Source organism: Papio anubis, chromosome 5 (assembly GCF_008728515.1).
Source record: "Papio anubis isolate 15944 chromosome 5, Panubis1.0, whole genome shotgun sequence".
NCBI classification, from domain to species: domain Eukaryota; kingdom Metazoa; phylum Chordata; class Mammalia; order Primates; family Cercopithecidae; genus Papio; species Papio anubis.
Genome location: NC_044980.1, coordinates 173,612,074 through 173,632,030, shown reverse-complemented (window position 1 = coordinate 173,632,030; position 19,957 = coordinate 173,612,074). Strand labels below are relative to the sequence as shown.

Sequence of the window (19,957 nt, the reverse complement as noted above, 5' to 3'; positions counted from 1 at the left end):
TTGCTGCATTGCCCAGGCTGTACCCTAACTCCTGGGCTCAAGCAGTAGCTGGGAGTACAGGAACGTGCCACCCCACCCCACTGGCTTGTTTGCACTTCATTTTGAACAACTGATCATTAATGAGTAACAGAAAAGGGATGACAAAAGCAGGAACATAGAATACTTCCAGAAGCTTAGGAGCCATCGATGCCCTCCAGCCAAAGACCACCAAGGACGCACAGGCAGTTGGTCAAGTTGGGATTATTGCTCATTGCAGTGCAGGAGAACACACACTTCAGGGAATTGTGGGTGTCTCCCGGGAACGGGGTCTTAGAAGGTATTAATAGGATTTGGGCTTTAGCTGGGGATTTAGGGGCAATGTCTGAGTTTGCTTTAAACTGGATGCTGTTAGAAAGTGAGGGCGGTTCCATGACTGGGTGTTTTGATAAAAGATACCTAATCTATGAGAAGGGAAGACTAGAGGGAAGAATAAGCTGTAATTGACAAAGAAGAAACAGCCACTGGTTTTGGCTGGGAGTGTTTGGTGCTTTGTGGGTGGTGCAGTGAACTTCTCACATCTGTGCTTAGATGAAGTGATGAAGTGGCCTGGCTTGGTCTCCTTTCATCTTTGTCTCCAAGTAGCTCTGTCTGGGGCTGGCATTCTGTGGGGCTGCTTATGTCCAGCAGGAGAACAGTATGGTACGGCTGTGAGCGCCACACCAGCTTCCCAATGTCAGGGCTGCTCTTTAAAAACTTAATTTTGGGTTGGGCGCGGTGGCTCACGCCTGTAATCCCAGCACTTTGGGAGGCCAAGACGGGCGGATCACGAGGTCAGGAGATTGAGACCATCCTGGCTAACACGGTGAAACCCTGTCTCTACTAAAAAATACAAAAAACTAGCCGGGCGTGGTGGCGGGCGCCTGTAGTCCCAGCTGCTTGGGAGACTGAGGCAGGAAAGTGGCGTAAACCCAGAAGGCAGAGCTTGCAGTGAGCTGAGATCTGGCCATTGCACTCCAGCCTGGGCGACAGAGCGAGACTCCGTCTCAAAAAAAAAAAAAAAAAGCTTATTTTTTTCAGAAGTTGTTGTGGCCCCTGGTGGATCCCTGTGACCTTGTGTCCTGGCTTTCCTAGTATAGCCTCAATGCAAAATATTTTCTCTTGTTCCATTGGCCAGAATGAATGTGCTGGCATTTGGATCTGAAAATTTACATCCTACAGAAAAAAATCCTGATGCTTGTTAATGCTAGCTGCTCCTTATTTAAGCACCTGCTATATGCCAGGCATTCACAGTGAACTTCCAAACTCTAATCTTAACTAAAACCCCAGGCAGCAGGCTTCGTTATCCTTGTGCCCACAATAGAGGCATTTAACTTGCCCGCAGTCACACAGCCAAGAGGTGACTCAAATCCATGTGGGATTCAAGTGCAGGTGTCCCGACGCCAAAACTCAACTGCCTTCCACCAGCTACATGATATCTTCTGATTTGAGACCCAAAGACTTCATTGTAGGCTGACATTTTGCAAGTTTCTCAACTGCCAGATGGGGTCACCCCTCTCCCAGAAGGCCCGATCTGGGTGGAGCACTGGGTGTCTCCTGAGCCCATAGGAGGAGGCTGATTTGAGGGGGGGTTTGCAGCCCTGAGGCCTTCCAGACCCTGGGAGACAGGCTTGCCCTGGAGGAAGCCGCCCTTTCCCAAGCGCTCAGTAGCCCACCCAGTTCCGCACACTCCTTCCCAGTCTCCGTGTGCTTGGCCCTCAATCCAGACCTAGAAAGAAGATTCTAGATCAGCTCATTTGCAGATGAGGAAACCAGGCAGGGTACGAAGTGCGAGGGTCCCACCAGACAGACACTCAGGTACTAGTGCCCCTCACCCCCACGCACCCCTCATGGCCACGGCCAGCTGCCTGTGCGGGACAGTGTCCCTACTTAACCCCAGCTGTCCTGAATGACTGTTCCCTGGGCCGGCAGGTGCTAACTCCTAAACTCTTCACGGTCATTGCATGGTAGGTTCTGTTGTCTGTTTCCTGGTGAAGACACCGAGGCTCCTAGGGTGTGCTGGGGCTGACCCGGACGCATGCTCAGGTCTGGCTCTGACGACCCACAATGGGAACCTCACGCAGACAACGCCCCGGCGCCATGACTTGCGTGATGCCCCCTGGAAGCTCACGCCGACTCTCAGGTTGGGCTCGCTGGGCTCCCAGCAGATGTCTCTGAAGCGGAGACTTGGTTTTCGTTTTGTTTGTGTTTTTTGGAAGCGTGTTGCTCTGTCGTCCACATTGGAATGCAGTGGCTCGATCACGGCTCACTGCAGCCTTCTCCTAGACTCAAGCGATCCTCCCACCTCAGCCTTCCCAGTAGCTGAGGCTATAGGTGCACACCACCATGCCATGCTAATTTTTTTTCTGTGTGTGTGTGTGTTTTTTTCCTGTTGTTGTTGTTTTGTAAATAAGGGGTTTTGTCATGTTGCGCAGGCTGGTCTTGAACTCCTGGGCTCAAGCGATCCACCTGCCTTGGCCCTTCAAAGTTGTGGGATTACAGGCGTGAGCCATTGTGCCCGGCCTTGAAGCAGAGCTTTATGCAGGAAGTTTTTGGGGGAGTGCTCTTGGGATCACATCCTCAAGGGAGGGAGGGAGGCGTGACTGGGCAGAGGGAGGAGCTGAGCGGCCAGACGGTTACCACTGAGGCCTCAGCCCACCCCAGGGGCTCTGGGAGGAGCCTGCAGGAATGTGAGGCTGAGGTGGGAGGGCCTGGCCTCTGTGCCCCGTTCCAATCAGTCTTTGGGTTCTGGCTGCTTCCAGGGAGGAGGCGTGGCCCTGGGTGAGGCATTTCCCTTCCTCAGGGCAGTGCCTACAGAGGGGCTCAGTGCAGGCTGTGCTCCCTGTCAATCGAGGGGTGCGTCTGGTCTGGGTGGAGGGATCTGCACGGGGCACCACAGAACCCACCCTGCTATGGTCACCAAAGACCCGCACAAGGACCTTCCCCCTTGTTTCCCGGGTGGGTCTTGAACCCCTGGCCTCAAGGGATCCTCTGGCCTGGACCTTCCAAATTGCTGGGATTACAGGCATGAGCTACCGCGCCTGGCCTGAGATTTTAAGTGTCTTAACACACTCTCAGCCAGGTGCGTGAGTCATGCCTGTAACCCCAGCACTTTGGGAGGCTGAGGCAAGTGGATCACTTGAGCCCGGGAGTTCAAGACCCACCTGGGCAACATGGGGAGACCCCTGTCTCTACAAAAAAATACAAAAATTAGCCAGGTGTGGTGGCAAGCACCTGTGGTCTCAGCTACTGGGGAGGCTGAGGCAGGAGAATTGCTTGAGCCCAGGAGGTCAAGGCTGTAGTGAGCGGAGATCGCACCACTGCACTCCAGCCTCAGGACAGCCCACTGCGGTAGGGAGGGGCTGTTGCAGTAGGAGGCCCACTCCTCTGACAGCAAGAACCTCTATCCCAGGCTACAGAGAGGCCTTCACGTTTGCAGGGAGGAGTCAGCACGGCTAGAAAGACCAGGGCAGGTGGGGTGGGATGAGCAGTGACAGATGGGATAGTGGATGGGGGAGTGTTCTCTCCTGAAACTGAGATTCTGAGGAGGGGCTGTTAGGGGGATTTCTGTGCTGCTCAAGGTGGGCCAAGGTCACAGCCTGCGGGGAACCAGGAAGCCCGACTAAAGTACGGACAAGTCAACAGGTTGTTCAGTATTGAACAACAGGTTCAACAGGTTATCCAGATTGTTCAGTGTGGACAAACAGTTCAGCTAGTCACTCATGAGTTGAGGATCGGGAATTTGGAGGGTCTGGATCTGGCCTCATCGTTGGTCAACAGGGGTTCACCATGAGCCTTATCCATGTGGCAGGGCAAAGGCCTACAGGAGGGTAGGGCGTTTCTTCTATTTTTAATAATTTCAACTTTTATTTCGGATTCAAGGGGTATATGTGCAGGTTTGTCACCTGGGTATACCATGTGGTGCTGAGGCTTGGTACTCCCTCACCCGGGTACTGAGCATAGCACCCCATTTAGTTACACAACCCTCCCCTCTCCCTTCCTCCCTCCTACCTAGTAGTCCCCAGCAGCCCTTGTTGCCATCTTTATGTCCATGACTACCCAGTGTTTAGCTCCCACCTACAAGTGAGAACATGCAGTATTTGATTTTCTGTTCCTTCATTAACTCACTTAGAATGATGGCCTCCAGCTGCACCCATGTTGCTGCAAAGGACGTGATTTCGTTCTTTTCTATGTTGTGTCGTACTCCATGGTGTATATGTGCCACACTTTCTTTATGCAATCTACCATGGATGAGCACCATGGCTTTGCTATCGTGAATAGCACTGCGATGAAAACACAAGTGCCATGTGTCTTTTTGGTGAAACAATTATTTCTTTTGGATGTAAACCCAGTAATGAGATTACTGGGTCAAAGGAATTTTCAAGTTCCTTGAAAAATTTCCAAACTGCTTTAGAGGGTGGAGGATTTCTTAACAGTCGCCGTTTCCCAGGAGCTCAAGGCTTAGGTGGACGTTTACTATTTTCAGCATCACACCTTATGTATCCATTCCCCACAGATGGACATTGGGGAAGTTTCCCGTTTGGACTGCTATGCGATAGAACAGTGCTGCTGCCTCAGCCTCCCCAGTAGCTGAGACCACAGGTGCTTGCCACCACACTTGGATAATTTTTGTATTTTTTGTAGAGACGGGTGTCTCCCCATGTTGCCCAGGTGGGTCTTGAACTCCTGGGCTCAAGTGATCCACTTGCCTCAGCCTCCCAAAGTGCTGGGATTACAGGCACGACTCACACACCTGGCTGAGAGTGTGTTAAGATACTTAAAATCCCAGGCCAGGTGCGATGGCTCATGCCTGTAATCCCAGAAATTTGGGAGGTCCAGGCCAGAGGATCCCTTGAGGCCAGGAGCTCACGGGAAACAAGGGAAAACCCTAGTACTCTACAAAAAGTAAAACAAAAAAAACCCTTGCCACAGCTGGAGTGAGCTATGATCGTGACACTGCACTCCAGCCTGAGCGACAGAGAAGAACCTGTCTCAAAAAAATAAAACATAAATAAAAAACACCTATCTCTGGGCTCCATCCTCAGAGTCTGTTTGCTGGGTCTGGGCTGGGGTCCAGGAATTTTCATTTCTAACAAGTTCCCAGGAGATGCTGCTGCTGCTGCGTGCAGAACCTCAGCCACAGGGGAAGGTAGCTTTCTGTGACTTGCTGTTTACTACTTATTAAAATTAAAATTCACTGAGACATTGGATGATAAGGTGTAGCCTTGTGTGGTGGAGATCCAAATGAGTCTCATTGTGTATAAAAGATAGCCCAGAAGCTACAGGTTTATTGCCTTGGGATTTATTAACCTGTTTTGTATCAAACTTAGCAGTTATATCCATCCTTCTTCCTCCCTGAGTGTGTAACCCCACTTCTCCAACTCCCTGTGACTCAGACTCACCATCCTGACAATTCCCTCATCAATCAGCTATATGCTTTTGATGTGTTTGCTGTACATGTACATGACATATTGATAAGATACATGGTTTGTATATGTGTTGTTCATGTTTCAAAGATCATGCTTTCATGGCAGAAACATCTATATATATACTCCAAGAAATGTGTGGTTGTTCCTTACATCACTGTACTGTAGAAAACCTAGAAGGAAACAATCAGATGTGATCACTAGGAGTGTGGTTACACAGCACATGGTCCATCCACTTTATACACTCAAAAATAGTGAAGTGTGGGCCTCTAGGCCTGGCAGAGGGCAGAAGCTGGCAAATCTGTTCCCACACCCAAAAGTATAAAATAGGACACAATTGTCAACAGCAGTCATTTCAGAGCTCTCAAAATTGACCAAAAGCAAATCATCAAATGGATGATAGCTCATAATATATACTCATAATAATGTGAGTATATATTCATAATATACGCTCATATACTCATAATAAAAAGCTGCCAGAACTCTAGTTAGAACAGCAGGACTTTGCAGCCTTCTTGCCTGGAGCTGCTGCCATTCTGACACCCCACCTTGATGTCCTAGGCTGGGCCGGCCTTGAAAACCAGTAGCCTCACCAGTAGCCTCACCCACAAAGGGGCTGATCTAATTTGGAATTGGGGAAAAAACTCAGACCTGCTGATTAGACGGGATTGTTTCCTTGATTTTGGACCCCTTCATGGGTGGGAACTGGAGAGGCTCCTGTCACTAAGCCTGCCGGGTGGGGCGGGGTGGAGGACACTGCATCTGTGAACAAATTTAAAAAACAGCCATGTGTGGTGGCTCCCACTTGTGGTCCCAGCTACTCGGGAGGCTGAGGTGGGAAGAACATTGAGCCCACGAGTTTAAGGTTGCAGTGAACTGTGAGTCCACCCCTGAATTCCAGCCTGGGCAGCAGAGTGGGGCCATCTCTCAAAAAAAAAGTTGCATTGTGTGAATATACTGATATAAAACGTAGAAAGAAATTATTTAGGCAGATAGTAAGGGCAAAAGAGTTCTCGGCAGAATTTCCCTTCCCACAAAAAGCAGCTTCCAAAATCATTTCTTGTCCGACAAAGAGCAGCCTGAAAAACCAAAACCGAGCTTGAAACAGAGAGAAGCCAGCCGGAAGCTTGCGCCGGGGAACGCCGGCAGCCGGAAGCTTGCGCTGAGGCAGCCGGAAGCCTGCGCCGGGGAACGCTGGCAGCCCTGCCAATAGAAAACGGCCAGACGTGTCCCACACGGAGGCTCCATCTTCCCTTTTTTCGTTACCACACGTACAGTAATAAAGAAATGGGCAACATACTGTTCTTGTTATCTTTCCTTGGCTACTGTAAAGCATTTAGAGAAAGTCACAGGGAGGGAGCACGCTCTTCCACCTTCCGGGTGCTGCTGTCTTTCTGGGAGCAGTGGCCCTGCTGTGCAAAGCGCGAGGGATCACCGTGCTGGGTTCGAACTCGGGATTTGACATCTTGGTGGTGGGCGAATTCAGTGTTCTGGAAATTGTCCAGAAGGGACTACATAAGACAAGTCATTAGAGAACTCGGAGCTCAGGAACGGGGCCTCCTCTTTAGAATGACCCTTGCTCACCTGCGGAGGGGCTGGGATGCTCTACGTGCCCGGGAGGATCATAGGCACCCCCGCCGGCCTTCCCCGAGGTGGACAACGCGGCCTCCTTTGCTGACAGCCTGCGGGGAGGGCCGTAAACTACAATTACTGCCGTTCACTGAACGCCCGGCAGGCTGTGTCCCTGGCGACTGTGTTTTGATGGGTCCGTGGGCTGCCTCCCCCTCACCAAGTCCTCAGCCACCGGAGGGTAATTGCACCTGCTCGTCGGCCTAACACGCCTCGCCCTGGGCTCTGAACGCGGCCACAAGAGAAGGATCCTCACTCTGGGCCTGGGGTTTCTCGTCATCCCATTTCTCTCCGCAAGGAACCTGCTCTTCCGAGTGGGCTTCGTGGTTTGGTCGCGGAGCGAGTCCTGTCCCTCCCCAGCGCCGGGCGCCGTGTGCTGCTGACGTTGGGATTCGGAGCCCTGAGCAAATGCACCGCGGAAAAGAGACTCAGTGCTGCGGTGCTGGGAACCTGGGCGAGGTGCTGGGAACCTGAGCGAGGTGCTGGGGATCTGAGCGAGGTGCTGGGGATCTGGGCGAGGTGCTGGGAACCTGGGCGACGTGCTGGGAATCTGGGCGAGGTGCTGGGAACCTGGGCGACGTGCTGGGGTGCAGGGGCCAGGGGCGGAGGGGGTGCGGCTGTGCAGAGGCCCGGTCTGCGTCCTCAGTTCCCCACAACACTGGCAACAACCCGGCTGAGAAAGGCAACCAGGCAGCCGCCAGCAGGTGCCACCGGGAAGCGGTAAGATGAATTCCCAAGTAGGTTCATGCCGTGAATAATCTTGGAAATAGCTTAAAAGAAAGGCATGAGCTACAGGAAGCTGAGGAGCTGCCGTCTTTGGCTGTTCAATCACAGCCAGACTTTGCCGCTGCGTGGACGGATCCAGGCATCCTGCAGAACAACCTGAAACGGTTGGAAGCGGCAGAGCGAAGTTACTGGAGGGCGATTAAACACAGAAGGAAACACCCAGATTGTCACCACAGCCTCGGGCTCTGTACGCTGATCTCAGTCGCCACGTGGATGCCTTGAATGCGTGGAGAGAGGAGCTGACACCAGAGCACAGCCTGGCCTGCAACACGTGATGACACTGCTCGAAAATACAGGTAATTTAGCTCAAGCTGAAGCAGTTGAAAGACAGGCACTGGAATGAACAGCTAATGATCCCTCTGTCATGTTCTCGTTGGCAAAGGTGCTGGGGAAATCCCAGAAATACAAGGAATCTGAAGCTTTGTTCCTCGAGGCAATGAAAGCAAATCCAGATTCTGCAGGTTACCGTGGTAACGTGGCTGTGCCTTATCACACTGGGGACACCTAGACTTGGCCAAGAAACACTGTGAAATCTCATTGCAGCTTGACCCCAGGACATTAGGAACTAAGGAGAACTACGGTCTGCTAAGAAGAAAGCTAGAACAAAGGCAGGAGAAAGACGTCTGATCCTTTTTCCTTCATGTTTTGAGTTTGAGTGTGTGTGTGCATGAGGCATATCGTTAATAGTATGTGGTTACATTTAACCATTTAAAAGTCTCAGACATGTTATTTTATTGATTTTTTCTATGAAAACAAAGACATGCAAAAAGATTATAGCACTAGCAATATACCCTTGAATGCTTGATATGATTTTTCATTGAAATTGTATTTTTTCAGACAACTCAAGTGTAATTCTAAAATTCCAAAATTGTCTTTTTTTAATTAAACAGAAAAAGAGAAAAAATTATCTTGAGCAACTTTTAGTAGAATTGAACGTACGTTTGGGATCTGAGCCTTGTCAGGTACGGACTAGCACTACTAAACTTCAGTTATGACCAAGAAAGGATAGACTGACTCCTACACTTTGTATAAATATTGAACGTGTCTATATGTTAGCATTTTATTTAATGACAAAACAAATGAAGATTCTTGTTTTTTTATCTCTTTTTTTAAAAAACAATATACTGTGAACCTCGTTTGTAAGGAAATATTTATTTGTATTTTCATGTTTGGAATGGGACAAATAATCGAATGAGGAATGGAAGTTTTAACATGTAGCACATCTATTTGCTTTTCCCCATAGGAAGAAATTGACTCTTGCAGTCGTTTTTGAATGCTCTGACTTGTGCAATTTCAATACATAGGAGGTTATGTAATGTAAAATTTTCATAAACTATTACTATCAATGGAAAGTTCAAGCCATGCTTTAGGCAAGGGCAGGCAGCCTCACATCTTTATTTTTGTTACATCCAAGGTGAAGAGGGCAACACATCTGTGTAAGTTGCTTTTTAGTGTTTTAAACTGAAAAGCCATTTTCCATTTTGCTTAATGAAACTATAGACATTATTCTATCCAGAAAATGCAAAATTTTCTCTCAAATGGAGCCACATTTGAGGAGTTTGTGGTATTTTTAAGAATTGAGTTGTTCCTGCTGTTTTTGTTTTGTTTTGTTTTGTTTTGTTTTTTGAGACGGAATCTCGCTCTGTCGCCTGGGCTGGAGTGCAGTGGCCGGATCTCAGCTCACTGCAAGGTCTGCCTCCCGGGTTCACGCCATTCTCCTGCCTCAGCCTCCCGAGTAGCTGGGACTACAGGCGCCCGCCACCTCGCCCGGCTAGTTTTTTGTATTTTTTTTTTTTTTTTAGTAGAGACGGGGTTTCACCGGGTTAGCCAGGATGGTCTCAATCTCCTGACCTCGTGATCCACCCGTCTCGGTCTCCCAAAGTGCTGGGATTACAGGCTTGAGCCACCGCGCCCAGCCTCCTGCTGTTTTTTATTTGATCCAAACCGTGTTTTTGTTTTGTTCTTCTCTGTGCGCTGTTGACCTAATGATTTATACAATCTCTGTAATTTCTTATGCAGTAAAATTATTACACAAACTAGCAAAAAAAAAAAAAAAAAAAAAAAAGGAAAAAAAAAAAAAAAAGAAATGGGCAACATGGCGCAGCTCAGGCAGAGAACCCATCTGCATAGTAAAAGATTAGGGTGGGGACTACCAGAGATTCGTGGCCTATGCAAATGGCATGCCTGGTCAAATCAGTTTTTCTTGCCCGATGTAGATCAGACACCACCTGCTCACCAGCTCCTCAGTAACTCCCCTGCATTTCACTGTGGAGCCACAACCCATTTTTCTGAGACCCCTCTCTGTAGCAGAGAGTTATCTTTCTTTCTCCTATTAAACTTCTGCTCTTGGCCAGGTGCGGTGGCTCACACTTGTAATCCCAGCACTTTGGGAGGCCGAGACGGGCAGAAGGACCAGGAGTTCGAGACCAGCCAGGCCAACATGGTGAAACCCATCTCGATTAAAAATACAAAAACTCGCCGGACGTGGTGGCACATGCCTGTAATCCCAGTTACTTGGGAGGCTGAGGCAGGAGAATTGCTCAAACCCGGGAGGCAGAGGTTGCAGTGAGCTGAGATCACACCACTGCATTCCAGCCTGGGCGACAGAGTGAGACTCCATCTCAGAAACAAAACAAAACAAAACTTCTGCTTTTCATCTCACTCTGTGTGTTCACATCCTTGATCTTCATGACCATGAGACAACGGACCTCAAGTATTACCCCAGACAACGAGGCCTCTTCAATACACATTTGGTTTATCCATTCATCAACTCATGGACATTTATGTTGTTTCCACTTTTTGGCTATCATGAACGATGATACCATAAACATTTTGAGTACAATTCTTCACATAAACACGTTTTCAGTTCTCTTGTGTATATACCCAGGAGTGGAGTTCATGGGTTGTATAGTCACCCTATGTTTAACCTTTTGGTGTAGCAAAGTGAAACTTACAACATAGCAATTCCACTCACATCGTTTCTATGAGTGGAGTTTATATGAAATTTACAGAAAAGGTAGATCAGTACAGACAGAAGGCAGCTTGTCTAGGCTGGAGGCCAAGAGCAGGGCTGGCTGCAGGTGGGCATGTGGGACATTTTTCTGGCAAAGGAACTGTTTTAACAGTGGATTTTTGTGCTGGTTGCAGAACTGTATACAGTGACTAAAAATCACTGAGCTGTAGACTTACAATCAGTAGATTGTTTTGTATTAAATTGTGCCCCAATAAAGCGGTTATAGAATGCTAAAACATAAAAACACACCCGCAAACACAGCAATGAGGCAGTTAGTGTTTCCCAGGAAGCAGCTCAGGTGACAGCTGCATTGTGCAAAGTGATCCCTGTGACCCAGAGCATAGTTAATGTTTGGGTAATGCTTTAATGCAGCCTTACGTGACAGGTAACTTGCACCTTGAAACTTGAAGTTCTTGCTAGTGTTGCTTGTAATTAAGCTAAAGTAGTTATATAACGAATAAAGATAAGAGTAAATTTAAGGAGATGCCAAATAAGTGAAGGAGGTGAGCAGCCACCGCAAGACTGAAGCTGGGAGGGGCGTGATGGAAATCATTCAACCCAAAGCTGCCGGAATGGAGACCTTGCCAATAGATGGGTTAAAAAAAACAAAACGTGTGTTTTACAGAAACGAAATGAGGACCCATCATAAGATCCAGTTTATGGTCAACACGGGCACATTCCCCCAGCTGTGTGTCTGCAGGAGGCGTCAGTGTGTGCTGCTGTGTTGTGTGATGTGGAAAGTCCTGGTGTTTGAGGAGATGGGCACTGGCTTTTATCTTCTACAGCTGTCTTTTATAATCTAAGGGGAGAAAAGCTTCTGTTGATGAGCACGTGGGTCTGCAGGAAGGTTGTGGTGTTGAGTGTCCGGGCCCTCTGCAGGGGCCGCCGGGGCCGGTCAGCTCCTCTGCTGGCTCTCAGGGTTTGAGTTTCACAACCCCTGGAAGTCCTGGTTCCTCTTGTGGAGTGGCTCTGTCCAAATTTCCTCTCATAAGGACACCAGTCAAATTGGATTTGGGCCCACCCTAGTGACCTCATGTGGTGTAATCACCTCTTTAAAGACCCTATCTCCAAATACAGTCACATTTTGAGGTCCTAGGGGTTGGAGCTCTGAGATATGAATTTTCAGGGGGACACAGTTCAGCACTAGCAAGGTCTTTCAGGCCTCAGGACTCCAGCTGAGCAGTGAGGCAGAGTCCAGAAGGCAAAGGGAGGCTCTGGAGGCTTTCACAAGTGGGACCATCCTGTGCCATTTTAGGCAGAAGGTGGAAGGAAGTGATCTTCTGGGGCTGCTTAGCTGGTTGTTCCAATGAACCCAGGAGAAGCAACCAGGTTAGCTCTGCCTCTGCCCTTTGGAAATCCATCTGGATTCAGTTCCAGTGTTGCCTGAGCCTGGAGGCTGTGCCAACTGGGTCCTGGGCACAGTTTAGGGACCTGCTCTGTGACCACAGGCCAGCCACTCCTATCTCTGAGCCTGTTTCACGTCAACAAAATGAGAGGGTGAATGAGATGATCTCTAAGGTCCCTGCTCACCTGCAGTCACAGAGCAGGTCCGGGGTTCCATCTGGCAGCCTGCAGCTGTGGAGTGGACGGGCTCTGGGCCCAGGTCATCTGTGCAGTGTCCACCGCAAGTGAGGTGGGCTCAGTTCTTCAAAGGTGCTGATGCTTGATGTGGGAAGGCGATGGCGTAGATGCCTTTTTCTCCTTGCGCCTCTATAACCAGGTGGAGATAGCAGTGGGATGTTCTAGTCCCTAATGTCACAAACTCAAAGTAATGAAGGAAAAAGTGGAAGGAGACTTTTCTGCCTGGTTTTGAACCGGGAACCTTTTGCGTGTGAGGCAACATGGGACTTTGTGATACTTGCTTCCCTTTTGTGTGTGCTTGAAATTTTCTATAATAATGGTTTAAAATACGCACAGGCCAGTTTCTTTTTTTTTCCCCCCCCCCAACTTCCTTACCAAATCTTCTCCCATCAAGTTGTTCATTCAACTTATGGGGAGATTTTGTGTCATACATGTGACAAATCTTCATTCCAATCAGGTAGGTCAATGTTTCCTGCCTGTGCGAATATGAAAAATTGCTTTAAGCTAGGCATGGTGGCTCATGCCTGTAATCCTAGCTGCTTGGAAGGTGGAGGTGAGAGGATCGCTGGAGCCCAGGAGTCTGATGCTGCAGAGAGCTATGACTGCACCACTGCATTCCAGCCTGGGCAACAGACGGAGACCCAATCTGTAAAAATTAAAATATTTTAAGTTTCAGCTGGGGAGGATGGCTCACACCTGTAATCCTGTAATTTGTTTGTCTGTTTTTGAGACAGGGTCACGCTTTGTTACCCAGGCTGGAGTGTGGTGGCACAAAACCAGAATACTGCTTATCAGGCAATTGTTTCCTCATTAAGACTCCTCACGTCTCATGCCCACCAAGCCACTTCCAGCTTCTCAAATCCAGATTCTAACACTCCTACACATCTACCCTTGATCTTCCACTGCTGAAATACTGCTAAAATGTGGTCATGGTGATGTTTACCTTTACTGCCTTGTTTGATCAGCAGGTTCTCCAGGTGGTCTTTTTTTGAAAAAGTCAATAGAGAATAATTTTAATTCCTAAAAGCTTTGAATATTTTTTCTTCTCCTATGCATGGTTGCTCTAGTAGATGATCACAGGTGCATCTGGGTGAAGGTTGAGAAGACTGACGTATATATTCATTTAAAGATAATTCTAAAATTAATTGTCACCCATGACCCAGATGGAAAATTATTGTGCATTATTGTGCAGTTAATCAGATGGTGACTCGAACCACAGTGGCTGTTACAGACGTGCTCATCCTTACTGGAACAAATCGGCATAGCCTTTTATACATAATATTCAGGTTTTTGTTTGTTTGTTTGTTTTGAGATAGAGTCTCTCTCTGTTGCCCAGGCTGGAGTGCAATGGTGCACTCTCTGCTCACTGCAACCTCCGCCTTCCGGGTTCAAGCAATTCACCTGCCTCAGCCTCCGGAGTAGCTGGGATTACAGGCACCCGCCACCACTATGCCTGGCTAATTTTTGTATTTTTAGTAGAGATAGGGTTGCACCATATTGGCCAGGCTGGTCTCGAACTCCTGACCTTAAGTGATTCACCTGCTTTGACCTTTCCAAAGTACTGGGATTACAGGTGTGAGCCACCACGCCTGGCCCTAATATGCACTTATTGATATGAAAAAGTATTTTTTTCTCTGTAACAAGTTGCAAGGACCACAAAAAGCGGCTGTGTACATTCCAGGACCACAACAGTGCATCTCAACAATCTTGCCTCAGGACTCCATCATTTCTCCTCCTGCGTAATATAATCTACAGAGATCTTAACCAACTTCACATGCCACAGAACGTCGCGTTTTGTGGAACAGCTTGGATGCTTGCTCGATGGACTGTGCACAACGTGGTCACGGTTGTAGGCATCGAGGTTATGCGTAGGTGCACCAACACGGTTGTACCCTCACCAAGCTGACCTGGTTACCACCACCACTGAGTGGCCAATCTTCCATCAGCAGAAACTCATTCTGGGCCCCAACATGGCACCTTTCCTTTTGCTACCAGCCTCCTAGAAGCAGGTTTTTAGATCGGATCCCTTTCATCATGAACAGCATGGCAATTTGACCTCACTGCAATAGACACCTTTTCTAGATTTGAATTTGCCTTCCCCTCCCGCGCACATCTGACAGCGCCGCTGTCTGTGCGCAGAACGCCTCAGACACCCCGAGGGCTCTGCATAGCATCGCCTCTGATCAAGGAACTTCTTTTCTAGCAGGAGAAGGGCAGTGACGGGCTGGTGTCTGTGGAGCTGACAGGTCCTGTGTTATTCCGTTGCCCGGAAGCAGGTGTTCTCATTATGACACCAATTCTTTCAGGTGTCAGTTCAGAAACCAGACCCTGGAAAGATGGGGGCAAAGGACACAGGGAATCAAAAATGAAGAAGAAGGTTCTAAATTCCAGTGATGGCTTCAAGATCATTTGCCATGTTGGGGGGGGGGGTGTGTCCCTGTGCGCAAGCTAATTTGTCCTCTCTCTGTCTTCTTATCGTTTTACATACCTCGGTGGTGGAGGCTGCCATTCAGTCAAGATCGTGACTGTACATGAGGGATGACAGTGCCCACAGGCGATGCCATGGCTGCTGAAGGCCAGCGTTGTGTGGACACCAACACATTCTTAGGAAAAGCAAAATGTCCCTGCTGTTTAATGGAAGTTCAGATGTGAGTGAAATGCTGTGTGGACACTGAAAGGCCACGAGAGGGTCCTGCACCCGTTTTTAAGCCATTGCCTCAGCCCGCAGCCCACACTCCTGTCCTCTGAGTTGTGACGCTGGGGCTGCTTTGCTGTCAGGATCCCGTCAGGCTCTGCCAGGAGGGGTACTAGAAGGAGGCTGTCAGCCAGCAAGAGGGGAAAGAAACCAGTCCTCATGACGTCCTGTGTTCTCCTGTCCAAATCGTCCCAGCAATGTTTCTTCATTCTGGAAGCTGGCTCCACTTTGCAGATTTTGCTTTCACACTTCTGGTACTCGTCTCATCCTGCCCTTAGGAAAACAAGCACCAGCCGACCGGCCCCCACACTTCAGCAGCCGGGACCTGAGGCCCTCCTCTGAACACCTGGAGTGTCGGGAGCAACCACACGGCAGCTGCTCCTCGGGAGCCTGGGCCCAGCTTTGGACGCCGCTGCTTCTCCCCCGTGCTCCGGAGGTACCACAGGGTAGGGCCAGGCAGCCCTCCAAGGCCCGGGAGACGCCTCTCCAGGGTCTCTGCTGAGCTCGGAACGCCGTGGTCACTGTGAGCTCCCGGATGTTTGAGCTCCAGGGATCCCTAGTGTTCTGGTTTTGGCCACTCACTTCTCCAATATCTGGTTAGCAATTTTATTTAATTTTTGTGTTTTTTTAGACATGGGGTCTCGCTGTCACCCAGGCTGGAGTGCAGTCAGTGGTGCAGCCCTGCCTGACTGTAGCCTTGAACTCCTGGGCTCAAGCCGTCCTCCCTCCTTAGCCTCCCAAGTAGCTCGGACTACAGTAGCTAGGACCAGGCTGGTCTTGCACTCCTGGCCTCAAGTAATCCCCCTGCCTCAGCCTCTCAAAGGGCTGGCATTACAGGCGTGAGCCACCATGCCTGGCCAGCAATTCTTCTTCCTTTTTTTTTTTTTTTGAGATGGAGTCTCGCTCTGTTGCCCAGGCTGGAGTGCAGTGGCACGATCTGGTCTCACTGCAAGCTCCGCCTCCCGGGTTCACGCCATTCTCCTGTCTCAGCCTCCTGAGTAGCTGGGACTACAGGTGCTGCCACCATGCCCGGCTAATTTTTTTGTATTTTTAGCAGACTCAGGGTTTCACTGTGTTAGCCAGGATGGTCTCAATCTCCTGACCCCGTGATCCTCCTGCCTCAGCCTCCCAGTGTGCTGGGATTACAGGCGTAAGCCACCGCACCTGGCCAGCAATTCTTTACATTAAACTTTCTGTTAAAATAACTGATGTGATTTTGTTCCTAAATGGACCCTGACTGATACAGAAGTTTCAAAATAATGACTCAGTTTCTCTCCTTATTTCTCTTCCAGTCTTCATCCTCCAAGAGAGAGTTTTAAACTGTTAAAGAACTTGAGGTACTAAAATGAATCACAGCTGCCACAGCAAACTTGACATGTGAACAGTGTCAAGTTTTTAAATGCTTCCATTTATATTACCTCACTTGATGCTCTCTTCTTGCATTCATTCAATCATGTTTTATTGAGCAACTGCTATTTATAAGGCACAGGGTCTGGTACTGTTAATACACTGTGAACCCCAACATTTGAGACAGGTGTCAGTTTATCTAGAAAGTTTATTTTGCCAAGGTGGTGGATGCGCCCATGACACAGCCTCAGGAGGTCCTGACGACACGTGCCCAAGGTGGTCGGGGCACAGCTTGGTTTTATATATTTTGGGGAGACATGAGACATCAATCAATACATGTAAGAAATACACTGGTTCCGTCCAGAAAGGCGGGGACAACTCGAAGCAGGGAGGGGCTTCCAGGTCACAGGTAGGTGGGAGACAAGTGCTTGCATTCTCCGAGTTTCTGACGAGCCTCTCCAAAGGAGGCCATCAGAAGACGCATCTGTCTCAGGGAGCAGAGGGTGACTTTGAATAGAATGGGAAGCAGGTTTGCCCTGAGCCATTCCCAGCCTGAGTTTTCCCTTTATCCTAGTGATTTTGGGGGCCCAAGATATTTTCCTTTCATAACACACAAAAAACAAGATATTCCCCCCATGAGGATAACTGCTAAACTGCAGGGGTTTATTTTTATTACTTAAAGGAGGTTTTATAAAGCCTCTAATTGAACACAGAAAAAGGCAAAGAACTGTCCAAGAAGAGTTATATGGACTGAGTTTCTGCCATTTAGAAAGTTTCCACTTAAGGTATCCACATTTGTTAGCCAGAGTCATCAATTAAATAATTTAGAAAGAATAGAAAAGGAACAGGAACCTAGAACTTAGCACGCATCCGATAAAAGACCGCTATTGCCAAGAATTAAGAAATATAGCATTAAACAGCAGAAACACACAAAAAATAAAATAAAGAAAATAAAAAATAGAGTAAATTTAGTCCAAGGATGTTATAAACAATCCACAATGACAATAATAGCAAGGCACTGCTTCTTCATGGAGCTTTAGATTGACACATTGTGATCTTTTCAAAATCCCTCAGAGTGCACGTGTCATGATTTTTTTCTTTTTTTCTTTTTTCTTTTTCTTTTTGGTACAGGAATGTTCATAGTGGCTTTTCTTACAATGGCCAAAACCTATAAACCACCCAGTGACCATCAACAGGTGAATGGAAGCAGACACTCACAAAGGTTGAGTGACTTAGCAATGTGACACAGGCAAGAAGTGGCACAGCAGGCACCAGACTCTGGGGTTCAGTGCTGGCTGCCAATCCTGCAGCGGTTCACCTTCCTCAGTGCCCCCATCACCCTCCTGGTTCCTCAAGCTGTAAACAGGGGTTGAGCATGGAGTAAGGACTGTGAGAAGATAGAGGCCACCTTGTCATGGCTGGGGGCCGGGAAGCGCCTAGGGCCTCAGGTAGATTTAGAATTACGTCACCTATGAAGACGGGTGACAGCTGGGCCAGGTGGGTGTGAGCAAGGCCAGAGCCTTTTCCATGGTCTGATGAGAGCTGGCCCAGAAAGCACAGCCCCTAGAATGCTAGGTAGGAGGCCACGATGATGGAGAAGGGAAGGAGAAGCATGAAGACACAGCAAGCAAAGAGGAGGGTGTCAAAAAGGGAAGTGTCTACACAGGCCAGCTTCAATAAAGCTTGCACCTCACAGAAGAAGTGATCCACGTTCCTCGAGCCACAGTAAGGTAAGCTCATGGCTGCCACCATCTGAATCACTCCATCGATTATCCCAAAGGCCCAGGAGCTCCCAGTAATTCAGACAGACTTCTGATCTATGAGGATGGGATAGTGAAGTGGGTGGCTAACGGCCACATAGCGGTCATAAGCCATGAGTCCCAGCAAGAGCCCCTCAGAGCCCACAAGAGAGACAAAGAGGCCAATTTGTATGCCACAGCCCACAAAGGAGATGGACTTCCTGCCAGACAGGAAGTTGGCTGCCATCTTTGGCACAATGTTACAGACCAACATGAGGTCCATGAGGGAAAGCTGGCTGAGGAAGAAGTACATGGGGGTGTGAAGTTGAGGGTCCATGTAGATGAGGAAGATGAGGAGGACGTTCCCACAGAGGGCCACTGTGAAGACCACCATAACCACAGAGAAGAGGACAAGGTCAGTCTGGCTGTGGGAAAAGATGCCCACGAGGATGAAGCCATCTGTGTATGATTGGTTCACCATCTTCCCATGGCTTAGTCGTTCACAGTCACCTGAGAACATAGAGAAATTATGAGACTGAGGGACATGTCTCTATCGTGCTCCAAATTCTTCCGCTCGAATGTTGCCCGACACGCTATATATCACTCTCGCCCTCCCGTGAAGCAGACAGGCCCTGCCAGCTCTAAATTGGACGCGCGGTTATTCGTGCACGTCCAACCCAGAGGCAGAAATGGGACTGGCTCCATGCCCTGCGACTGCTGGACATTCTCCTTCAGCCAGCAAAAAGCCCAGGCTCACATAGCTGGGGCCACATGGGTTTGGTCCACTGTCTCTAACAGGCCTTGGACTATTTCATGCCCAAGAGATCATTTACATGTGTTACAAAAAGGAAAGATCAAGCCAGGCGCAGTGGCTCACACCTGTAATCCCAGCACTTTGGGAGGCTGAGGTGGGTGGATCACCTGAGGTTGGGAGTTCAAGACCAGCCTGACCAACCTGGAGAAACCCCTTCTCTACTAAAAATACAAAATTAGCCGGGGTGGTGACACATGCCTGTAGTCCCAGCTACTCGGGAGGCTGAGCAGGAGAATCACTTGAACCCGGGACGCAGAGGTTGCGGTGAGCTGAGATTGCGCCACTGCACTCCAGCCTGGGCAAAAAGAGTGGAACTCCATCTCGAAAAAAAAAGGAAAGATCATGGCAACATGAGATGTTCTTTAGTCTTTATTTTGTTCAGGTCAAAAATCCTGGGACTATTTTCAATTTCTCTAATCTTTAATTCCCTAGGTCCAAACCATCAGAAAGCCCCTTGGCCGTACCCTCAGTGTTTCTCAGAATCTAATTCGCTCTTCCCACCCCCACCAAAACTACCCCAGTCCCAGCCACCCTCCTCTCTCCGATGGGTTATTGTAACCTCTTCCCTGGTCTCCCAGCTTCTATCCTTCAACCCTTGAGTCTATTGTCACAGCATTTGCAGAGTCTGCTAAACTGAAAGGCATTTGTGCAACTTTCCTAGTGAAAGTATGTCGATGACATCCCAAATTACTCCAAATAAAGCCCAGTTCTTACAGTAGAAAGTAAAGTCCTACATCACACACACACACTCACACACATAGACACAGAGACAGACACGGACATACAGACACAAACACACACACACACACACACACAGAGATACAGACAGACACAAATACACACAGACACATACAGACACACAGACACACATAGACACACAGACACACATACATACACATGAAAATACACACG

General features: G+C 48.7%; 1 protein-coding gene and 1 pseudogene across 1 annotated transcript; one reads left to right on the top strand and one right to left on the bottom strand.

Annotated features, from left to right (window-relative positions):
• The first annotated feature begins 6,385 nt into the window (after window positions 1-6,385).
• Window positions 6,386-9,416, top strand: LOC116275013 (annotated as a pseudogene).
• A 6,807-nt stretch (window positions 9,417-16,223) lies between these two features.
• On the bottom strand, window positions 16,224-18,792 carry LOC101000729 (olfactory receptor 2V1). The gene is given in 4 exon segments (XM_031666700.1): window positions 16,224-17,831; window positions 17,833-17,885; window positions 17,888-17,939; window positions 17,942-18,792. Coding segments are annotated over 4 exon segments (969 nt in total). The 5' UTR covers window positions 18,752-18,792; the 3' UTR covers window positions 16,224-17,777.
• Window positions 18,793-19,957: the final 1,165 nt, after the last annotated feature.